Source organism: Artemia franciscana, chromosome 18, assembly GCF_032884065.1.
Source record: "Artemia franciscana chromosome 18, ASM3288406v1, whole genome shotgun sequence".
Classification (NCBI taxonomy): domain Eukaryota; kingdom Metazoa; phylum Arthropoda; class Branchiopoda; order Anostraca; family Artemiidae; genus Artemia; species Artemia franciscana.
This window is the reverse complement of record NC_088880.1, coordinates 6152210-6169836: the sequence shown is the minus strand read 5'-3', so window position 1 is coordinate 6169836 and position 17627 is coordinate 6152210. Positions and strand designations below refer to the sequence as shown.

The 17627-nt window shown below is 35.0% G+C and overlaps 2 protein-coding genes across 26 annotated transcripts in view; both read left to right on the top strand.

Annotated features, from left to right (window-relative positions):
- LOC136038542 (repetitive organellar protein-like) overlaps positions 1–17627 on the top strand; it is a 223826-nt gene that overhangs the window by 47349 nt on the left and 158850 nt on the right. The window lies entirely within an intron of this gene.
- Positions 4946–17627, top strand: part of LOC136038540 (dual specificity protein kinase CLK2-like) — a 56100-nt gene continuing 43418 nt past the window's right edge. Inside the window, exons 1-2 of one of the 7 annotated variants that reach the window (XM_065721665.1) lie at positions 4946–4998; positions 12393–13533. In XM_065721665.1, coding sequence (XP_065577737.1) covers positions 4961–4998; positions 12393–13533 — 1179 coding nt within the window. In that variant the 5' untranslated portion in view covers positions 4946–4960. Of the gene's footprint in view, positions 4999–5023; positions 5069–12315; positions 13534–14684; positions 14897–16145; positions 17529–17627 lie in introns of those variants that run through there. The other 6 variants (XM_065721666.1, XM_065721662.1, XM_065721660.1 and 3 more) reach the window with 6 other exon arrangements.

Genomic DNA, 17627 nt, shown 5'->3' with positions numbered 1-17627 from the left:
TCAGAGCCTTAAAAAGTTTGCAATTTTTACCATTGATATTTCCACTCTGTTCCACGTTCGATCGATGAACTATCGGCTACTACTAGACTTTAGTGGCTCAGCCACTTGCGGCAATTCTCCCTCAATGCCGTGATTTAGACGTGCCACAGTTTACAACCGTATCGTTGCTACATTATGTTATATGCTATATATGTTGCTATATATTTTAGAAATATTGTTGTTGCAGAATTGCTCTACTTTTTTTTTACACTTACCACTTGACATCCTATTAGTATATATAAATACATGTTTACCTTTAAAATCTTTTCACTTCAGTGACATATGCTCAAGATACAAATCTTGAGATTTCTCAAGTTTTTGGGTCTGGCCCCCTCTATATATGTGGGAAGATGTCCAGTCTCCCTTCCTCCTCCTTCACATCTACGGGCGTCATGTTTCCCGTGAACATCAGGCTTAATAAGCATGCACTGCTATTAGCCTGAACAAACTTGCAAATGAAAACAGCAGATTTAAATAGAAAAATAAGAAACAATGAATCCTAAAAATCATAACATTTCAAAGGTTTTTGAGCCTGGACCCCTCTCTACATTTGGTTTCGTATTACTCTTCTTCTCCCTCATTCACAGGCACTATATAACCCTCATGCATCGGGTTGACAGCCCTGTGCTAGGCTTTTCGTTTTTCCTAGATGGACTGGAATTAATTCAGTGACATATGCAGAGGGAGGGCCTCAGGGCCCAAGGCTCCGCCCTAAATCTCTTCGTTCTTAAAATGTCTAGATACTTCTTATCCAAATTGCCAATAGAATTCGTTTTTTATGATTCCCCCCCCCCAAAAAAAAAGAAAAAATCCTGAGTACATGCCTGTTTAACCTCTGCCTGATGGAAAACATGATGTATGGTGTGATACAAAGTGTTGGATGCCTGGAAAAAAAGTATTGGGGTGAATCTTGAATTTGGCCGGGTAGGGGAGAGCGCCTAGAATTATAATACGGTAACGATTTATCAGTAAATTATAATTTTTATTACCTTTATTTCTTTTCGCTTTCTTCCTTTTTTGTGTTCGAATCATTTGTAGTTTCGACAAGGAATTTTTATGCGTGTTTTAAAACTTCTTTTTTTTAATTTATTTTACATTTACGTTAATGTAGTGGAAAACTATACAAAATTAAACTACATCTAAATCAGAGGATCAGCTTCGTTCTCCCTGGATTCGCCACGGCATGCAAACAAACTCTTTTTATATTTTTCGTATTTATTTACACGGTTAGTAAATTGTAAATAAAAATGTTTTAAAAAACTAAATATTTTATACACTGTTTGTTAACCTTCATTTAAAAAATATTAAATTAAGAATATATTTGTATGATAAATATAATGTGTTTGAATATGTATAAATGAATAATATCTGTTTGGATATCATACGATGTCTGAAATGTCATCTGTACATTGCTTTACAGCAATGCAAGCTGTATGTTTTTCTTCCAACCAAAAAGTTGATAAAATTTGCGGTAATAAAATTTGCGCTAATAACCTAGAAGTCTCCAAGCCGAAGGGATGCTTTTTGGAGAGTTTATTCTGTCTGCATTAGCTAAATTAACGTGGTCAATTTCAATCAATCAGAGGTCTTTCTCACTGGTAATCAAAGAAAATGAATTGTAATAAGCTCTATCGAACTTGGGAATAATTATGACTATTAAAATTTCATATTCAGTAGCTTTGACTTCGTATAATTATATGATTATGAAATTATTGCTTTATGGCTAAATCTCCCCTACAATCTGGAAAAACCGTCAATTTTGGAATCACATTATATTATCCACCACCCGACGCGCTCTACGAAATCCATTTTTTTAGGGTTGTATTGTTAACAATTTTTATTATAAAAAATATGACCTGATGGTCTAGTGTTGTTGTCGTCGAAAATTCTAAGAAATTCATTTGTTGAAAATTTTAGAAAAAAAATTGTATACCTATAGAACGATTAAGTTCCAGGTATGTACAGAGGGAGAAATTTGTGCTCTTTCTCGTTCCCCGAAATGAGCTTTGTACCACATTTTTCATTTATAATTCATCTATTTAACGTGTTTTGACAAACCTACCCCTTTCCTAGAAATATTGGAGCTACCCTGAAGTGAATTCCAGTGTATTTACTTGAGATAGTTATTTGTTATAAGTTCAAAGCTATTTGCAGCATCTGAATTAATCAGTGTGGTCAGCTGTAGTCAGGGAGTCAATGCTATTAGAGTTAGCTCTAGCATCGACGAAGAAAAGTTGTAAAATTTACTAATTATTTTTTACATTAGGCTAAGTTTAGGCTAATAAATCTTGATTTTTTTTATTTTTTTTCTTCTAAAATTTCCATTTTGGTTGAGGTAAATGTCGTTTCAAGGTCATTTCGACCTTTTATGGTCGTTTCAAGGTTGAAATGGAAAGCAAGTTTTATTGTGCCAATAACTGACTGTATTGAAGAATAAGCTGACAATAGATAAATCATACTTAAGCGAGTCTGTGCTTCTAAATGAATGATTTTGAACGGCTACTAGTTGGCAATTATACCAAGTCTTTCCATTCGTCACAGTTTTAAATACCCCTTTCACGACCGTCAAGGCAAATACAGAAGTTTCCATGTCCCCAAAATTATACGAAGCTGCTTTGAGTATTTTTTATTTTATTTTTTTTTGAAAAAGGTCATCTTCTTTTGATAGCTTATGTTTACAATAAATTTAAGTCTTCGTATGCTAAGTTAATTTAAATTTTTAGCTTCATTTTTTAATGCTGCTTTTGCTTATCAGTGTGCAGGGATGAAGTTGAAATTTCGAAATAATTATTTTCAGTTCCCTCTCCGGGGGCCTAGTGGTTTTGGACATGACCCATAACATTTCGGAAATTTTCACAATTTCTTGTAAAGGACTAGTTAACTTTTATGTTGGGATAGTAATCAGAGCTGTTGCCATGTCAGTTTCTATTTGCGAAACTTTAACTCTACGTTATTCTGCACGCATTTCTGCTTTTTATCTTGATTAATTAAAGGGAATTTTTCAGGGCAAAGAAAAAGCGCTACCCACACACGCAGGTGCATACGTATTTACCTACGACAAATTGGTCGTAATGTATGAATTTTATTATGAATGGTGAATACGTGTAACGAAAAATCTCTCTGAAAGCTAAAAAAAAGAAAAGAAAAATCTCGTGAATTAAATTTTATCTATGATGAAATGGATGCCATTAACAGGGGAGTGTTAGGTTGTTTATAAAAGGACGAACTAACTAGTAAGGATCTTCTGCCATACAAATAAGTTTTACTAAAAACATAACTTTATGGATGTTTCTTAGTGTTTTAAATCAAATAATATTGCCTATATAATAGCAGATGCATATTGGTTAAATCTGTATGAGCTGAGTCCGAGAACTTATCCGAGGGGGGTGAGGTGGATGGGTGAACCCCCAAAAAAGTGCTCTGGGCCATAACTTTTGGGCTACGGGTAAATATAATGCCGTTTTTATTTTGCTTTATTTTGACCACGAGACATGTCCACTTAAAAGAGAGAGAGAGAAAGAGAATAAAATAATATGATTTCTAAAACTTTGGGTATTTGCACTTGGGCTGATAAGAAAAATTTTTTTTAATGATTTTGCTGGGTTTTTTTATTTTACTTTTATTAAATGAATCTGGTGTCATTCGCATAATATAGTCTATATTGTTTTTCGAACCGTTCAATCCAATTCACAAAAACATTTAACTAAACCCGACTCATTCGTTATAAGATTTGTTACAGCGGTACCAGACCGGCTGAGCTGCGAACGTGTCTCCCCCCGGACATATTCAAAGGTCGACTCTCCCCCCCCCCCTCCTACGGAGCTCTACAATCCTCTTAATTCCTTTCTTATAACCTCTACCCCCTTGGTTCTGGAACCGTCTCCTTTCTTCGGCCCTGAATGGAAGATTAAAAAGCCCAGTCTTTGGCAATTTGTCGTCCTTCATCCGTAAAACTTAACCTAGCCATCTTAACCTTTCTTTTCGTTTAGCACGAGATAGTGGAATCGAATCACGTTGTTCGTACGACTTACTATTTAATATAAATAATTTCTTAGACCACAGTATTTACGAAAAATTAAGGAGAAAATGGGTTTTGATTTAAATAAAGCAGTGGAACAAAAGACAAAATAAAATAATAATAGCATTCATTATTTAATAAAAAATCTGAATGCTTCGGCTTCACGTCTGGGATCCTTTTTCAACGGAAAAAAGTATTTGAAGAAGAAAAACAGTAGAAGAAAAAATATTTTTTTATGCATAAATTAATTAATAAAAAATCTGAATATTTCGGCTCCATGTCCGGGATTAATTAATAAAAAGACATTTTTAGTAATCAATGTTTAATAACAATAAAACATTAATTAATAAAAAAATTGAATGTTTCGGTTCCATGTCCTGCACCCCTTCTCAACGAAAAAAGTCGTTAAGGAAGAAAAAAATTACAGAAAAGACAGTAGAAGTAAAAAGAATGTTTAATAACATTAATACATTGATTAATTTTAAATAAAAAATCTGAATATTTCGACTCCACGTCCGGGAGCCTATCTCAACGGAAAAAAGTCTTTAAAGAAGAGAAAACAGTTTCTTAAAATAAAACCATCTAAAAAACGACGAACTAAACACACGGGAGAAGGAAAGAGAGAAAGAAAATTATAAATAAAACAATTAAATACAACTTTTTTTGCAACAACTTCTTTTTTTATTTCGTTTTTGTTTGTCTGATTAAATTAAACCCGTTTTTCTGTCTTAATTTATTGTTTAATATACTGTCAGTTTAACAAGTTTCTTAATGGGTAGTTTTGTTTTTGCCAGAAAGATGCAAAGTTTTCTATGATTGAGCTCAATTCAAAAGCCGAGATACTGTGACATTTCTTCCCTCGGTCAACACATCAAATTCTAATTTGGTCTAGTCGGTTAGTGCATGATCTCGGTGTTCTATCAAAGCTTGGATCATGGCCCGTAAATATTTTTTCCCGCACACTTCGATTTGGAGCGGGATTCCCGAGGCCCAGTTTTGAGTGGACAAGAGGTGTTTATTGGTGGATAATCTGTAATTTATATGTAATTTAATAATTCTTTTTGATTGTGTCCATGGTGACAGTGGAAGGATAGCTATTTATTTCACAAGTTTGTAGGTTTTATCAGTTATTCTTTTAACAATCAGCTGTTTTAGTTTTGAAAAATACGTTTTGACGATATATCAGAATTCATGAATTTAGCCTAACTGCCGAATTTTCTACTAAACTTGATTGTTGTAATTCAAAAGGCGCAGAGGCAGTTTTAGGGGGAAACAGAGGGGACACTTGCCCCGGACGCAGAAATTTTAGGGCCCAAAATTTTCATATAAATAATATAACCGGTTATAATCATTTTGTGATTTTTAAAAAATAAAGTAGAGGGCGAGCCGGCAGTAAGTATACGAAATTTAATGCTAAATTTTCCTTTTTCATAAATCTTCATCACCATACCTTGAATTAAAATTAATTGGACATAATTTAATTAATTTTAATGTTCTTTGTTATATTTTGCATTCAAATTTTGTTAATGAATGAAAATTTTGTTAAAATTTGGCCTAACAATTTTTGGCAGACAAGGAGAGGGCGTCAATCAAGATTTTTCCCTGGGCTCAAGAGAGGCTAGAACCGTCATTGAGAAGATTGGAAGTTACAAACTTTAGAGAATTATAAATGTAGACAAAAAACAAGTTAAGTATAAAGAAATGGTTTCAATCAAGGGATTCTTTGGAATAGGGTCTAACTTGGTAAAATTTCGAACTTTATAAATTGTGTTAAAAGTGTAAGAAATAATTTAGTCGAGGGTAATGTCTATATTAGTCGGGGGTAATGTCTATATTAGTCTGGGGTAATGTCAATATTAGTCAGGGGTATTGTCTATATTAGTCAGGGCTAATGTCTATATTAGTCGGGGGTAATGTCTATATTAGTCTGGGGTAATGTCAATATTAGTCAGGGGTATTGTCTATATTAGTCAGGGGTAATGTCTATACTAGTCGTGGGTAATGTTTATATTAGTCAGGGGTAATGTCTATATTAGTCGGGTTGCAAAAGAAAAAAAAATCTTGATTTTTTTTTTTTAGGTGCGTCACATTCCCGAAAATATGAAGATTTTAAATATAGGAAACATATTTAAAAATACGGAAAAATATAACTAGGTAATACTTACCTAGTTCAATTTTTACTCGTTTCGGCTATCCCTCTTTCTTGCCATATAATGTTCATAGTTTTTAATATGATCCCCCCAAATAGTTTTGAAAAATAACGAAACAGTATAATCTATATCTAATATTCTATATACTGTAGTATTTTTATAGTACCCTATTACTTATAGTCTTACTTACAGTATACGACACTATATATATATATATATATATATATATATATATATATATATATATATATATATATATATATATATATATATATATATATATATATATATATATATGACCGGAATTAGAGAAGCTTTTGGAGTTTTGCATAACTTCAAAAGATACTAAACTTTGGTAAATTGTACTAAAAGTAAAAGTAATTATTGTAACTGTCAATAGATATCGAAATTTTGTCTTTTGGGGGTGGGGGGGTGGGTCTACATGTCTGAAGATATCTCTTCCGTGCCTACTTGAAGCTGGATGAAGACTTTTGAAAAAGTTTATATACCCGATATTGCGTTATTTTCAGCTATCTCTATGCGTCTTTTCTTCGTGGGTAGATTGTACCTTGAATAACCTTAGAAGCAGAAGAACAATCGAATACCCGTATGTCCCACGAAAAAAAAAATACTAATTGGCCTTTAGATTTCCATCTTGTGGTTTTAATCCCCTCCCCCAGACGTCGAATTTGTCTGTACCTATGGATAAAGATGCACCGCTTAAAGGTTTTTAATGTGCTTACCGAGGTTGTTTATCGTTTTGATTAACAGCCTACCATCATGACTGCCATGGCTCGAGTCCACCTTTGTAACGAAAAAAGCTTATTTAAACAGCATATTAGAGCTCCAGTCTCTTTTCTTCTAAGTTTGTCCTTGGGTTTTCATGGCAATAATTTTTTTCTTAAAAGTATTGACTTCATAAAGAATAATGCCTTTTTAAATACTGTTTTAATTGTATTCCCATTACACTTTTACCAAAAATGCGCAGGTTTTTGCTATAGTGAATGAATTACTATAAAAGCTAGAATGGGGAATGTATATTATAAAATACTATAAACAAAATATAATATAAAATTTTTAGCCAGTAAATTGAAATGTATTGCATTGATTTTATTCAAATCGTTAGTCATTAGTATGGTGGGCACTCATAACCAGGGAGAGAGTTCGTCAGCATTTAAGGGTCAAAATCACCTAACTAAAAGGATAAAAACAGATTAAGACCCCACAGAGCCATTAGTGGTGAGTAGGGCGTCGACTCGATGTTTCAGTTTCTAGGTCTTTTTAGAGGAACCAAGGTCTCTTTTAGAGTATCAAGCCTATGACCCAACTTTGCGGCAGCGAGATCCATCCATGGGCCTCAAACTGAGCATTAATCCACTACTTCCACAGGGTTTTGAGTTAGCTATATTGATGATAAAAAAATTCCCGTATTTTTCTGTGTAAAACTTTAAAACATCCCCTCCTCCCAGAAAAGCCTTAGGGATACTCATCCTACCTGTAAACAGAGGGACAAGAGGAATTCCCTAATGCCCCCTCCCAACACTGAGGCACTCACACGAGAAGGTAGATACAAATGGATCTTATTAAAATGGTTCGAAGTACATTGCATAAAGATCAGTAAATTCAAGAAAACGTGAAAAAAAAGTTTTACTCTAAACTTATGCGTCTGTGAAAATTCTTTCTGATGCATTTGCTCCTCTTTTTAGAAAGCTGATGTTGGTGGTCACTTGATACTCGCAATTGATTTTACTGGTAAATGTTTTTATGAAACTGGATTCCAAATTTAGTAGCCTATCACTTAGTTTAATCGATTCAATCAACCACCCCCCCATATGATAAAATTCGGGCTCGTAATGTTGAACTTGTACAATTAATAGAAAAAAATAGGCCTAATCAGACAAAAAGAACAACAGTACAAGGCCAATAATGTGGAAGAATATAATGAATGGCGAAAAAACAACAACAGTTGGTGAAGATCTGGAAATTTACCAAATTTTGAGGGAAATCAGAAAAAAACTCTAGATTATGGGGAAAGAGGCCCTAAATGCTCTTTTATCGGTTAACGTTTTTTGGAACATTTAAAATTAATGTAATAGAGTCTGGTGGTCGACTAAAATACGAAAAAAAGCTATTTGATAAATAAGGAGTGTAAGGTTCATTCGTGATGTTTTTGAGTATCGAGTTAATCCTTTGGTTGTATTTAAAAAAAAAAAATCACAGTTATAAAACATTTTTCAATACGATGAGGTAGACGAACATTAATACCGATTTAAAGCTTCATCCATGCTGTATCCCCCCCCCCCCAAAAAAAGAAATTTTGATTTTGACTACAACCTTTAAATTTTCGTTTTATTCTTTTTTTAATTTTTGGTACTTTCGTGGTCCTGAATAATTCCTGTTCAAATCTCAAACCATGCCTATTCTCCCTTTCCATCCAATAAGGAGGTTTTTAGCGGCTTTTGTAATAAATTTTCATATTCTGGGTATAATTTAACCATATTCTGGGTATAATTTAACCATATTCTGGGTATAATTTTGATATTATTCCATGTTTTGGATTAATCCCGATTCAAAGCTCGATTCAAGTCACCATTTTGGCTTCCCACCTGACATCAGAAGAGATGTTTACAATGCTTGCTCTGACTTCTTATTTTCTTGACGTAATTTGTCGGCTATTCTAGGCATTTCTTTACTATTCCCTTAAAGCCTGATCTGCCGTACCGTCAGCTTTCGTTCAACACGGTAAATTAAAATTTACTTCTCTCCCAAGCTCAAATTCGTATGTTATTTTATTTTGACTTTGGATGCTCACTTTGCTTCCAGTTTAAATGTTTGGTTTATTCGCGTCCGAAAAACGGAGAGAACTCTCGGTATGTTTATACTGGCTATTATCGTGAGGAAACAGAAAAGTAGTTTGATTTGCAAGTAGAATCTTTGGCCAAAAGCTGAAGGGAAGTAAATGAAATTTAACAATGCTCCGATGATGTGATTCGCATAATACCGCTCCCCCTTCAAATAGAAAATCGTTTTTTTAAGAGTTTTTTTTTATGAAATCAGGAAAATTAATTTCTTCACCTTCACTACAGTTTGAAAATTTGAAAGCCTTCTAAGAGACAACTGAAATTATTATAAGCCTTAAAATTTATTTTAAGTTTTTGATGCTAATCATTCATTCTAAGCCAAGAGTTTTTAAATCTTGAATTAAAGGAAATGAGCTGTTAAGAAACAGATCCTTAAAACGGATAGGCCTAATGGATGAAACTGCCAAAGCAAGGTTCATAGCTAGATTCATTTGATATACCAGCCATCTTTTAAAAAAATTCTTCCTGAACTATTGCATGATAAAATATATCTATAAAAAAATTAGCCTTGGTCTGATTGGGTTCAGGAAGTCTCAATTAGAAAAAAAATGATGAACAATATAAATATCGTTAAGCGACTTTCACTCTTATGTACGCCCTTTCACTCTAAGCAACCTTAAAATTCCATAAAACCATCATAACCATCGTCTAAAATTATCATAGCCTAATAAATTAAAAATGTAAATTCAAACCCTTTTTAATTGTCAAAGGCTTTTTAGTTTCTCTATTCCTTTCCAAAACTTATTAATGTTGCTGTAGTTGTTTGGGGTTTGACGCGTTTGACCAATAGAAACTTATTAATTACTAGTCCGGAAATTAAATTTTGTTGCTGCTACATTGGCTTCCCCGTAACATAATATAAGCGTACGTGACGTAAAATTCTGATTGTGCCTACGTTACGGATAAAATTTGACCATTACGTAATGCATAGAATGCGAGTTATGCTAGTGTGAAAGATCCTACTACTACTACTAATAACTCACTGCAGCACCAAGCCGCCTGAGGCCAACACAGCCACGCACGCTCCTCCTCCAACCTAATCTATTTAAAGCCTCCCTCTTTACACCCTCCCAGGAAGTTCCCATTTCCTTTAAATCTTTATTTATGACATCCTCCCAACCCAGACAAGGACGACCTGCTTTCCGTGTAGCCCTAAACGGTTGGCCAAAAAGGACAATCTTCGGTAATCTGTCATCCTTCATCCGTAGAACGTGGCCTAGCCATCTCAGATCTTACGGCAAAATTCAATTCTTTCTTATGTGTTTAGATAATCTTTTCTTCCGCTTTAAATATTTGGTATAAAGATGTACATAAATTGGAATGCATTCAGGGTGTTTATATTGGCTTTCATCCTGACAAAAGGGTGGAAACAGAAAGCAGTTAAATTAGAGCAGGGGTTCCTAATTTCTTGTCGTGTTTACACATCTTTGAGCATACTGTCAAAACTTGACAAAAAGAAAAAAATAAAAAAAAGGAAAAAGAATGAATATTGAAAGAGATCTGATACCTTTGTTGAAACCAGTAGGGCCGTGCAATGGAATTTGGGTATAACCTTACTTGATTGTCCAGCACCATGTAAAATAGTCCAATACCAACGCAATATCTATAAAACAACTGAGGAGGAGGGGTAGGTCGTAATTATCAACTGTAAATTTCAAAAAAGACCCCTGTGTAGCACCACTACAAGAAATATTCCATCAGAAAAAGTCGATATGCTATCAGTCGGGATATGTCAGACACATGTAACCAGCCTACATGGGTTTACAGCTGAAATGAAATGGAAATATAGAATTTTTTTAATAAGACAGCGGAAAAGAGACAAATGCACTAACAATAGTAGAATTCCGAATATTTTGGATTATCATATAGAATTCCTTGTCAACGTTGAAAAGACCCACCCCCCCCCCCCAAAGAAAAAAAATAAAAAATAAAAATACCCAGTACTTGGCTTAAAGTAAGCGCAAAGATAAGTGAGAACAAAAGCTAGACGTACTGCAAATGACAAACAAAATGTTTTCATTTTGATTTCGTATAGCTTTTTTTTCTTTTCCTCACTTTTATTTGTATTTTGTTTAAGCTTAGCATTCTATTTTTATTTTGGTGTTTTCTCCCTTAAAGGCTTCTGGATGCAAAGCCCAATTATTTGAATTTTTACGATTATTTATGCAAAAAGTATTCTTGTTTTCACTGTTTTATCAAATCATTTAACAGTTTTATTCTTTCTGTTTTTTTTTCTGTCATTTTATTTTTTTCTGTCAGTGTGGTTGAAGAAACTATGGGTTTCGGCGGTTTGAGTCTCCTATCTAATCTTGCCATAATGATACGGCAGCCCAAAGCATCTCCAAATACGCTGTCAATATAAAATCATATATGGTTATATCAAAAGCTAAAATCAAAAAAAAGAATATCAAGAAAGATTTACCTAAGTATCTAAAAATATCATTTTTTAACCCTTTTGGATACGGCAGCCAAAAGCATCACTAAATACACTGTCAATATAAAATCATATATGGTTAATTAAAAGCCAAAATCAAAAAAAGAATATCAAGAAAGGTTTATCGAAATATCTAAAAGTATCATTTTTAACCATTTTGGATACGGCAGCCCAAAACATAAAATCATATATGGTTATATTAAAAGGCAAAATTAAAACAAGAATATCAAGAAATATTTACTGAAATATCTATGCAAAATAACATGCCAGTTATATGATGCGATCTTGAATCCGTGTTTGTAAAGTAATCAACGATGTTACGATAATACGATGTTAAATTTTGAAATTTTTGTTCTGATTCTTCCGATACTGGCTAAGATTTCTTCTTTAAAATGCAGGAACAGATAGGAAGTAGTGACATCAGATCAGGAAAAAATGAAGTAAAATATCACTGTGTATCAGTTTTTGGGGGAGGAGTCTAATGTCTGAACCCCCTCCGTTGACTGTGGCGCAAGTAAGATTATTCTAATCCTATAATCTATTACTGTACGGCTGCTGTCAGGCCATATCCAGTATTTATTGTTGTTGTTGTTGGAGGGGGGGAGGTCAGTGGTCTTTACCTTGATTTTTAAGACTAATTTATGAGTCGGAGAAATATTTTCTTTTTTTTTATTAGGAGAAATAGTCTTTTTATACTTGTATTTTTGTAATCAATTTACGACTCGGAGAAATATTTAGGGGTGGGGGTTCAAACCTGGTAACCTCCTCCCTGAATACAGCCATGATTGCTACTAGTATATTTGTTAATATTAGAAAAAGAATACGGTTCTTGTCCACTCAACAAGTTGGTCCTTAGCTAGTGAAAAGACTGAATAGTTGTAACTTTATAGTTCTTGTGAAATGGATGAAGTAAGTGACTATAAACCTCGAACTCAATATGCCTATCGAACTAGAACAAGGTCCAAAAATTTTATTGATAATTTGGCTGCAGAAATTTCAACAAAAATAGAAAACTTACTACGGCCTAGTGAAAAGCGATCAGTGGCTCGAGACTTAAATCTTGAACAATCTCCTACCTCAAAAAGTGCCACCTCAGGTCAAAGTGTATCGTATAGCAGCTCAGTACCATCTCGTGGATATGCACTAGCCAAAAGTTATACCTCAACAGGTATTGGTAGCTATTCTAAAGGACTTGCCTCAGATTCTAGCTATACTAGCTCGAATACAACTGGCTATTCTCCATCTTATTTGAGTAGTAATCATGGATTGGGAAGCTCCAGTTTATTGTGCAGCTCTTATAGCTCCAATTACGGTGGTGGCACAAGTTACTCGTCTGGTTTGAATCGTTCTGTTTCATTTCGTGATAAACCTTCAGCTACTCTGGGTATTAGCTCTGGATATAGCTTGACTAAATCGTATAGTTCAAGCACTGTCGGCGAAGGTTCTGTTCGATATAGGCCCCGGGACAATGACTCTTCTTTGAATTCTAACTATCGTTATAAGAGGTATTCATTTTTAAATGATAAATTAAATCCTATTGAAGAAAGCGAATCAAAAGTGCCTACACGAAAATATGACTTCAGTCGAGATTTTGGTGATCCAGAAAAAACTCCGGTCGTGGACCGAGAAACAGACGGATCACTTTCCATGTTTCGTCGTCGATTTAGTCGAAAGAATTTTCTCCCACTTGAAGACAAATATTTGAAAGATGAACTAAAAACATCACGAAATACATCCATCATCAAAGAAGGTTCAGGTTTCCTTGCGTCAGCTCGAGAATCTACCACTCGTCTGATTCGAAAATATAGTCGCAGAGAATCTACATTAGCTGATGTTCATCAGAAAGGGGCGAATGAAGTCACAGACAATGGGAAGTCTTCGCGATTTGGAACTGGAGAAGATGGGAAGACTTCTACATTTGGTGCTCCTGAAGATGGGAAGACATCTCGGTTTTGGGTATCCCCTGCTAGTGATGAGAGATTCACCAGTTATGCCTTACGACGTCAGAGACGACTTAAAGAAGTTTTGAAGGTTGATGCTCAAGTGATTGTCCCTAGCATGTTCGTTCAAAGGTTTGGTCTTGTCGCTAAAGTGTATGTTTGATTACCAAAATTCAATCCCACTAACTTCTCCTTAGTCATCTTCTGCTACCTATCTATATCACCAAACCTTCTGCATGTTTTGAAAGGCTATTTCATGTAGATTGACAATATAAAACTTAATAGAAGCATAGTGTAGGTTTTTGTGTTGTTTATTTTTAACTTTTTTGTTTTAAGAAAACTTTTGAGTGTTAGTTTTCAATTTGCATTATTTTGTTGTGGTTGTGGCATAGCTTATTGCTATGCAAATCTTAATATTTTTTCATTTGAGGGATGATTTTCTGCATAATCATGTGGAACAAAAATTTTAGGGGGAGTGTAAGTTTTTCTGCTGCTTTGATAGTCTTGTGCATTAGAAAAGTACGCCTTTAGGGCCTAACACTTTTCTTTCGTTTTTATTTAAGACGTTTAAGGAGGGGGTCCCTGTGCTTAGGTTTGACATTGATTATCGTTTATATCATAATCAAAGGTCTTTCCTGGAACTTCGGACAGAGGATAGAAAGAAAAAACACGAATTTTAAAGACTGCATGAGGAGTCAATCCCACGCAGAACCCCTTTCCTCAAAAAAAAACTGGCGAAGACCCACTGCTTGTGTAGTCATCATATTACTAAATTCTTTAATTTTTACTCTGATTGTTTTATGTATGACGTGTTTCATTTTTTATTAGTTTAAAAAGTTTGGATATCTTTCTAAAAATATTGTCTAAATCAGGGACGTATGCTGAGGGTGGAGGGGGGGGGCTATGTCTGCAAATCCCAGAAATCCCAAAATATCCCGAATTTGTCGGTACTTCTTATTCAAATCCCCTCATTGTTTTTATCCTCCCTCCTCAGCCCCCAAAAAATGCTTGCACATATTAAAGAAAATATGCTTCAATATGTAGTAACTTATATATTTCTGTCTAAAAGACATTTGTTCAAGCATAGGACCCCCTCATTCAGAACACCATACGAAACCCGAATCATTGCAACATTCACCTGTGATTAATGTCACATATTTTAAAAGCGCATTATCTGACTAAACTTCAATTTATTTTCATTTCGTCAACCTGACTGACTTGACTACTGAGAGACGATGAGATAGAGACCAAGGCTATAAATACTTAGTCCGTGGCTTCTGGCGGAGGCTCGCGCAATTCTTTCTATCTTTAGGACGGCTCGTGCCTTTCTCCGTCCAAGAGTTTTATACTTCCTGCAGAAACTATGGAGTGAAAAAGATATCTATTATGATTAGTGAAGTGTGAAATGTTTTTTATTGGGTCGACATCTTTGTGTGATAACGAGGCACTATTTGGTATTGTTCTTGTATTATTGGATAAATGAAAGAACTTGATTAGACAAAGTTTTTCTTGGTCAGTGGTTAGGACTCCAGTAGTGTTTAGGAGATTCGTGATGGGTGGAAATGATTGTGGGCTGTTTTTATATTGAAAAAGTGACCAGAATTTAATACATAAGCAACAAACCCCTTCTCAGCCTTTTTTGTCATAGATATAAGAATGATAACTAGACAAGGTGCTATAAAATTTTGACTATGAAGTTTCGATGCATCAGTTAGATTTTTTTTTTGGTTTGTCATTATTGGATTCTTTTTCTTTTAATGTTTTTAGATTATTGGTGTTAGTAACGACAACGTTCTTGGTCTGTGCTTAGGAGGGATTAAGGGGGGGGGGGGTAAACCCTCTACCCCCTGGATACGGCCTTGAACATAATAACTTTTTATATTTAAATGTACACTTTGCACAAATGTCGGGGCATCTTGCCCTGATACTGACACATCAGTCGAAAAATTGAAAAATGTATTCTAGAAATTAACTTTTTTTTTACTATCCACCTAGGAAAAATCCTCTTACCCCCTTCCCCCTGCCTCAAAGTCTGTCAATTGTGAGTCTATGGTCACGTCCACGTTTTAACCCCCTATAGAGCAACAGTTTCAATTGTATGAGTGGCTCCAAATAATGACGTAACTTTTTGCGCTCGATCCCTAAATACTTTGTGGAAAAGTAGAAAAAAAACGAGAAAGTAGGGGGTCAACAAAACACCCTCCCCTTGCCTTAGTATAGGTGCAGTTTCAAACGTAAATTTTTGCGCTCGATCCCTAAATATTATGTGTAAAAAAAAAGAAAAAACAAGAAGGGAGGCGGTCAACAAAACACCCTTCCCTTGCTTTGGCATGGGTGTAGTTTCAATTGTATGAGCGGCTCCAAATAATGACGTGACTTTTTGCGCTCCATCCCTAAATATTTTGTGGAAAAATAGAAGAAACAAGAAGGGAGGCGGTCAACAAAACACCCTTCCCTTGCCTTGGTATGGATGCAGTTTTCAAATACATTTACAAGAATTTATTACAAAAAAAATCAAAAGACAACAAAATTTTAGGCTCACCACTATTCCTCCATTTGAAATCCTTGTTTCGAAACTGTTGGAAATAACTATCTCAAAAAGTAACTGCTCATAAATTTCAAGAGAACTGGATGAGCCGCCTCTAACTTTTTTCTTAAAAGTTAATTTGACCGTTTTCTTGTACAAAGTGGTATATTTTTCAGCCAAATCGTAGTGCCTCGTAATCATCACAATTAATGTAAACCCTTAGATTGTGATTGAAGAGAAGCAATGAGAGTTGGAACATGCCATGGATTAAAAAAGGCAATTCTGTTAGCGTCCAAAAGTCTAAAAGCTCAGCTCACCTTTTCGTCGAAAACGTGACTGGTCAATGTGCAAATTTAGTGCGAAAATTCACAGACCGAGTTCGGTGTATTTCCCTTTCATTGGCATCTCCTCCCATTGACGGTGATCCACCTTTGCCAATTCGCGGTGCTGATACGTCTGTCAATTTAGAACGAAAAACTATTGTATTAAATATGAACTCGCTTGACGGTGATACTAGTAGTGATGATTCTGACAGTTCTTCTGACCGTTCCCTCACGCCTACAGGGTCACCGTTAGCCTATGATCCCTTAGTTGATCAATATTCTTTGGATTGTAGTGCAGATATTAATTTATCTGAAACGCAGTTGGATAGTATCCAGAAAAAATCTGAAAGCGTGTCGCCAACTGAAAGTCCAGCCAAAGAACTAAACGAAAATAATGAAGAAGTCCAAGAAGATATAACTGTGAAGTCAGGCTATGATACAATGGACATGCCGTTTGAATTGTGGACTCTAGGTGGCAATTGGTCTGTTGTGCCACAGGACTATGTATTTCCTGCTGATCAGCCACGGATTATTGAAAAGCAGGATGTACTAAGTCAAATTCCCACGTGTGGCTATGAATATTTTACGGGTTATATTCCACCTCCAGAACATGGTGGTGAAGTCTCAATGTCCAGTGATAATCTCGGTGAAAGTGATACTAGTCAATTTGATTGGGTTGATAATCCCTTATTAAAAAGCCGTCCTCAAGTAGAAACAGTGTTTAGTAATGTGATTGATATTCCCAAAAATTTATCTCATGAGCAGCACGACTTATTGCAGGCAGCGTCGCCTAATGAGAATAAATTTTTGCAAAGAGTTCGTAAAAAGACTAGCTGCGATGTGAAAAGCGAAGTATATTCAGTTCCTCAGATTCCAAAAAGTGACATCGGATCAACAGAAACGTCAGTACTTCAAACGTCTTGGCTTGACGAATATCCATATCACGCTCTGCCTTCGCCTAAAACAAATTCTACTAAATCAATTAGCCTTAAAGAAAAGGCTTATCCTTTTGTGAATACTTCAGCTTATTCAACAGATGTAAATGCATACATTGATGTTGTGCCCCAAGACTTAACTTATGCTGAGTATCCACTAGCCACGGACTTGTTAGGATCTTACCCGGTGAAAGATGTATATAATTTAACTGCCAATTCTGCTGCACCGTCCTTACCAGTGTTGAAGTCGGTAATAAAAAAGAAGCCAAAGTCTTCACTGAAGACGAGCCACTCTGCGACGGTAGTTTAAAATTGTCCAGAAATTACTAACCATAAAAGGCATGCTCAGTCTAATGTGTTTTTGCACTGTTTGGTTTTTACTAACAATCCATTGCTCTTT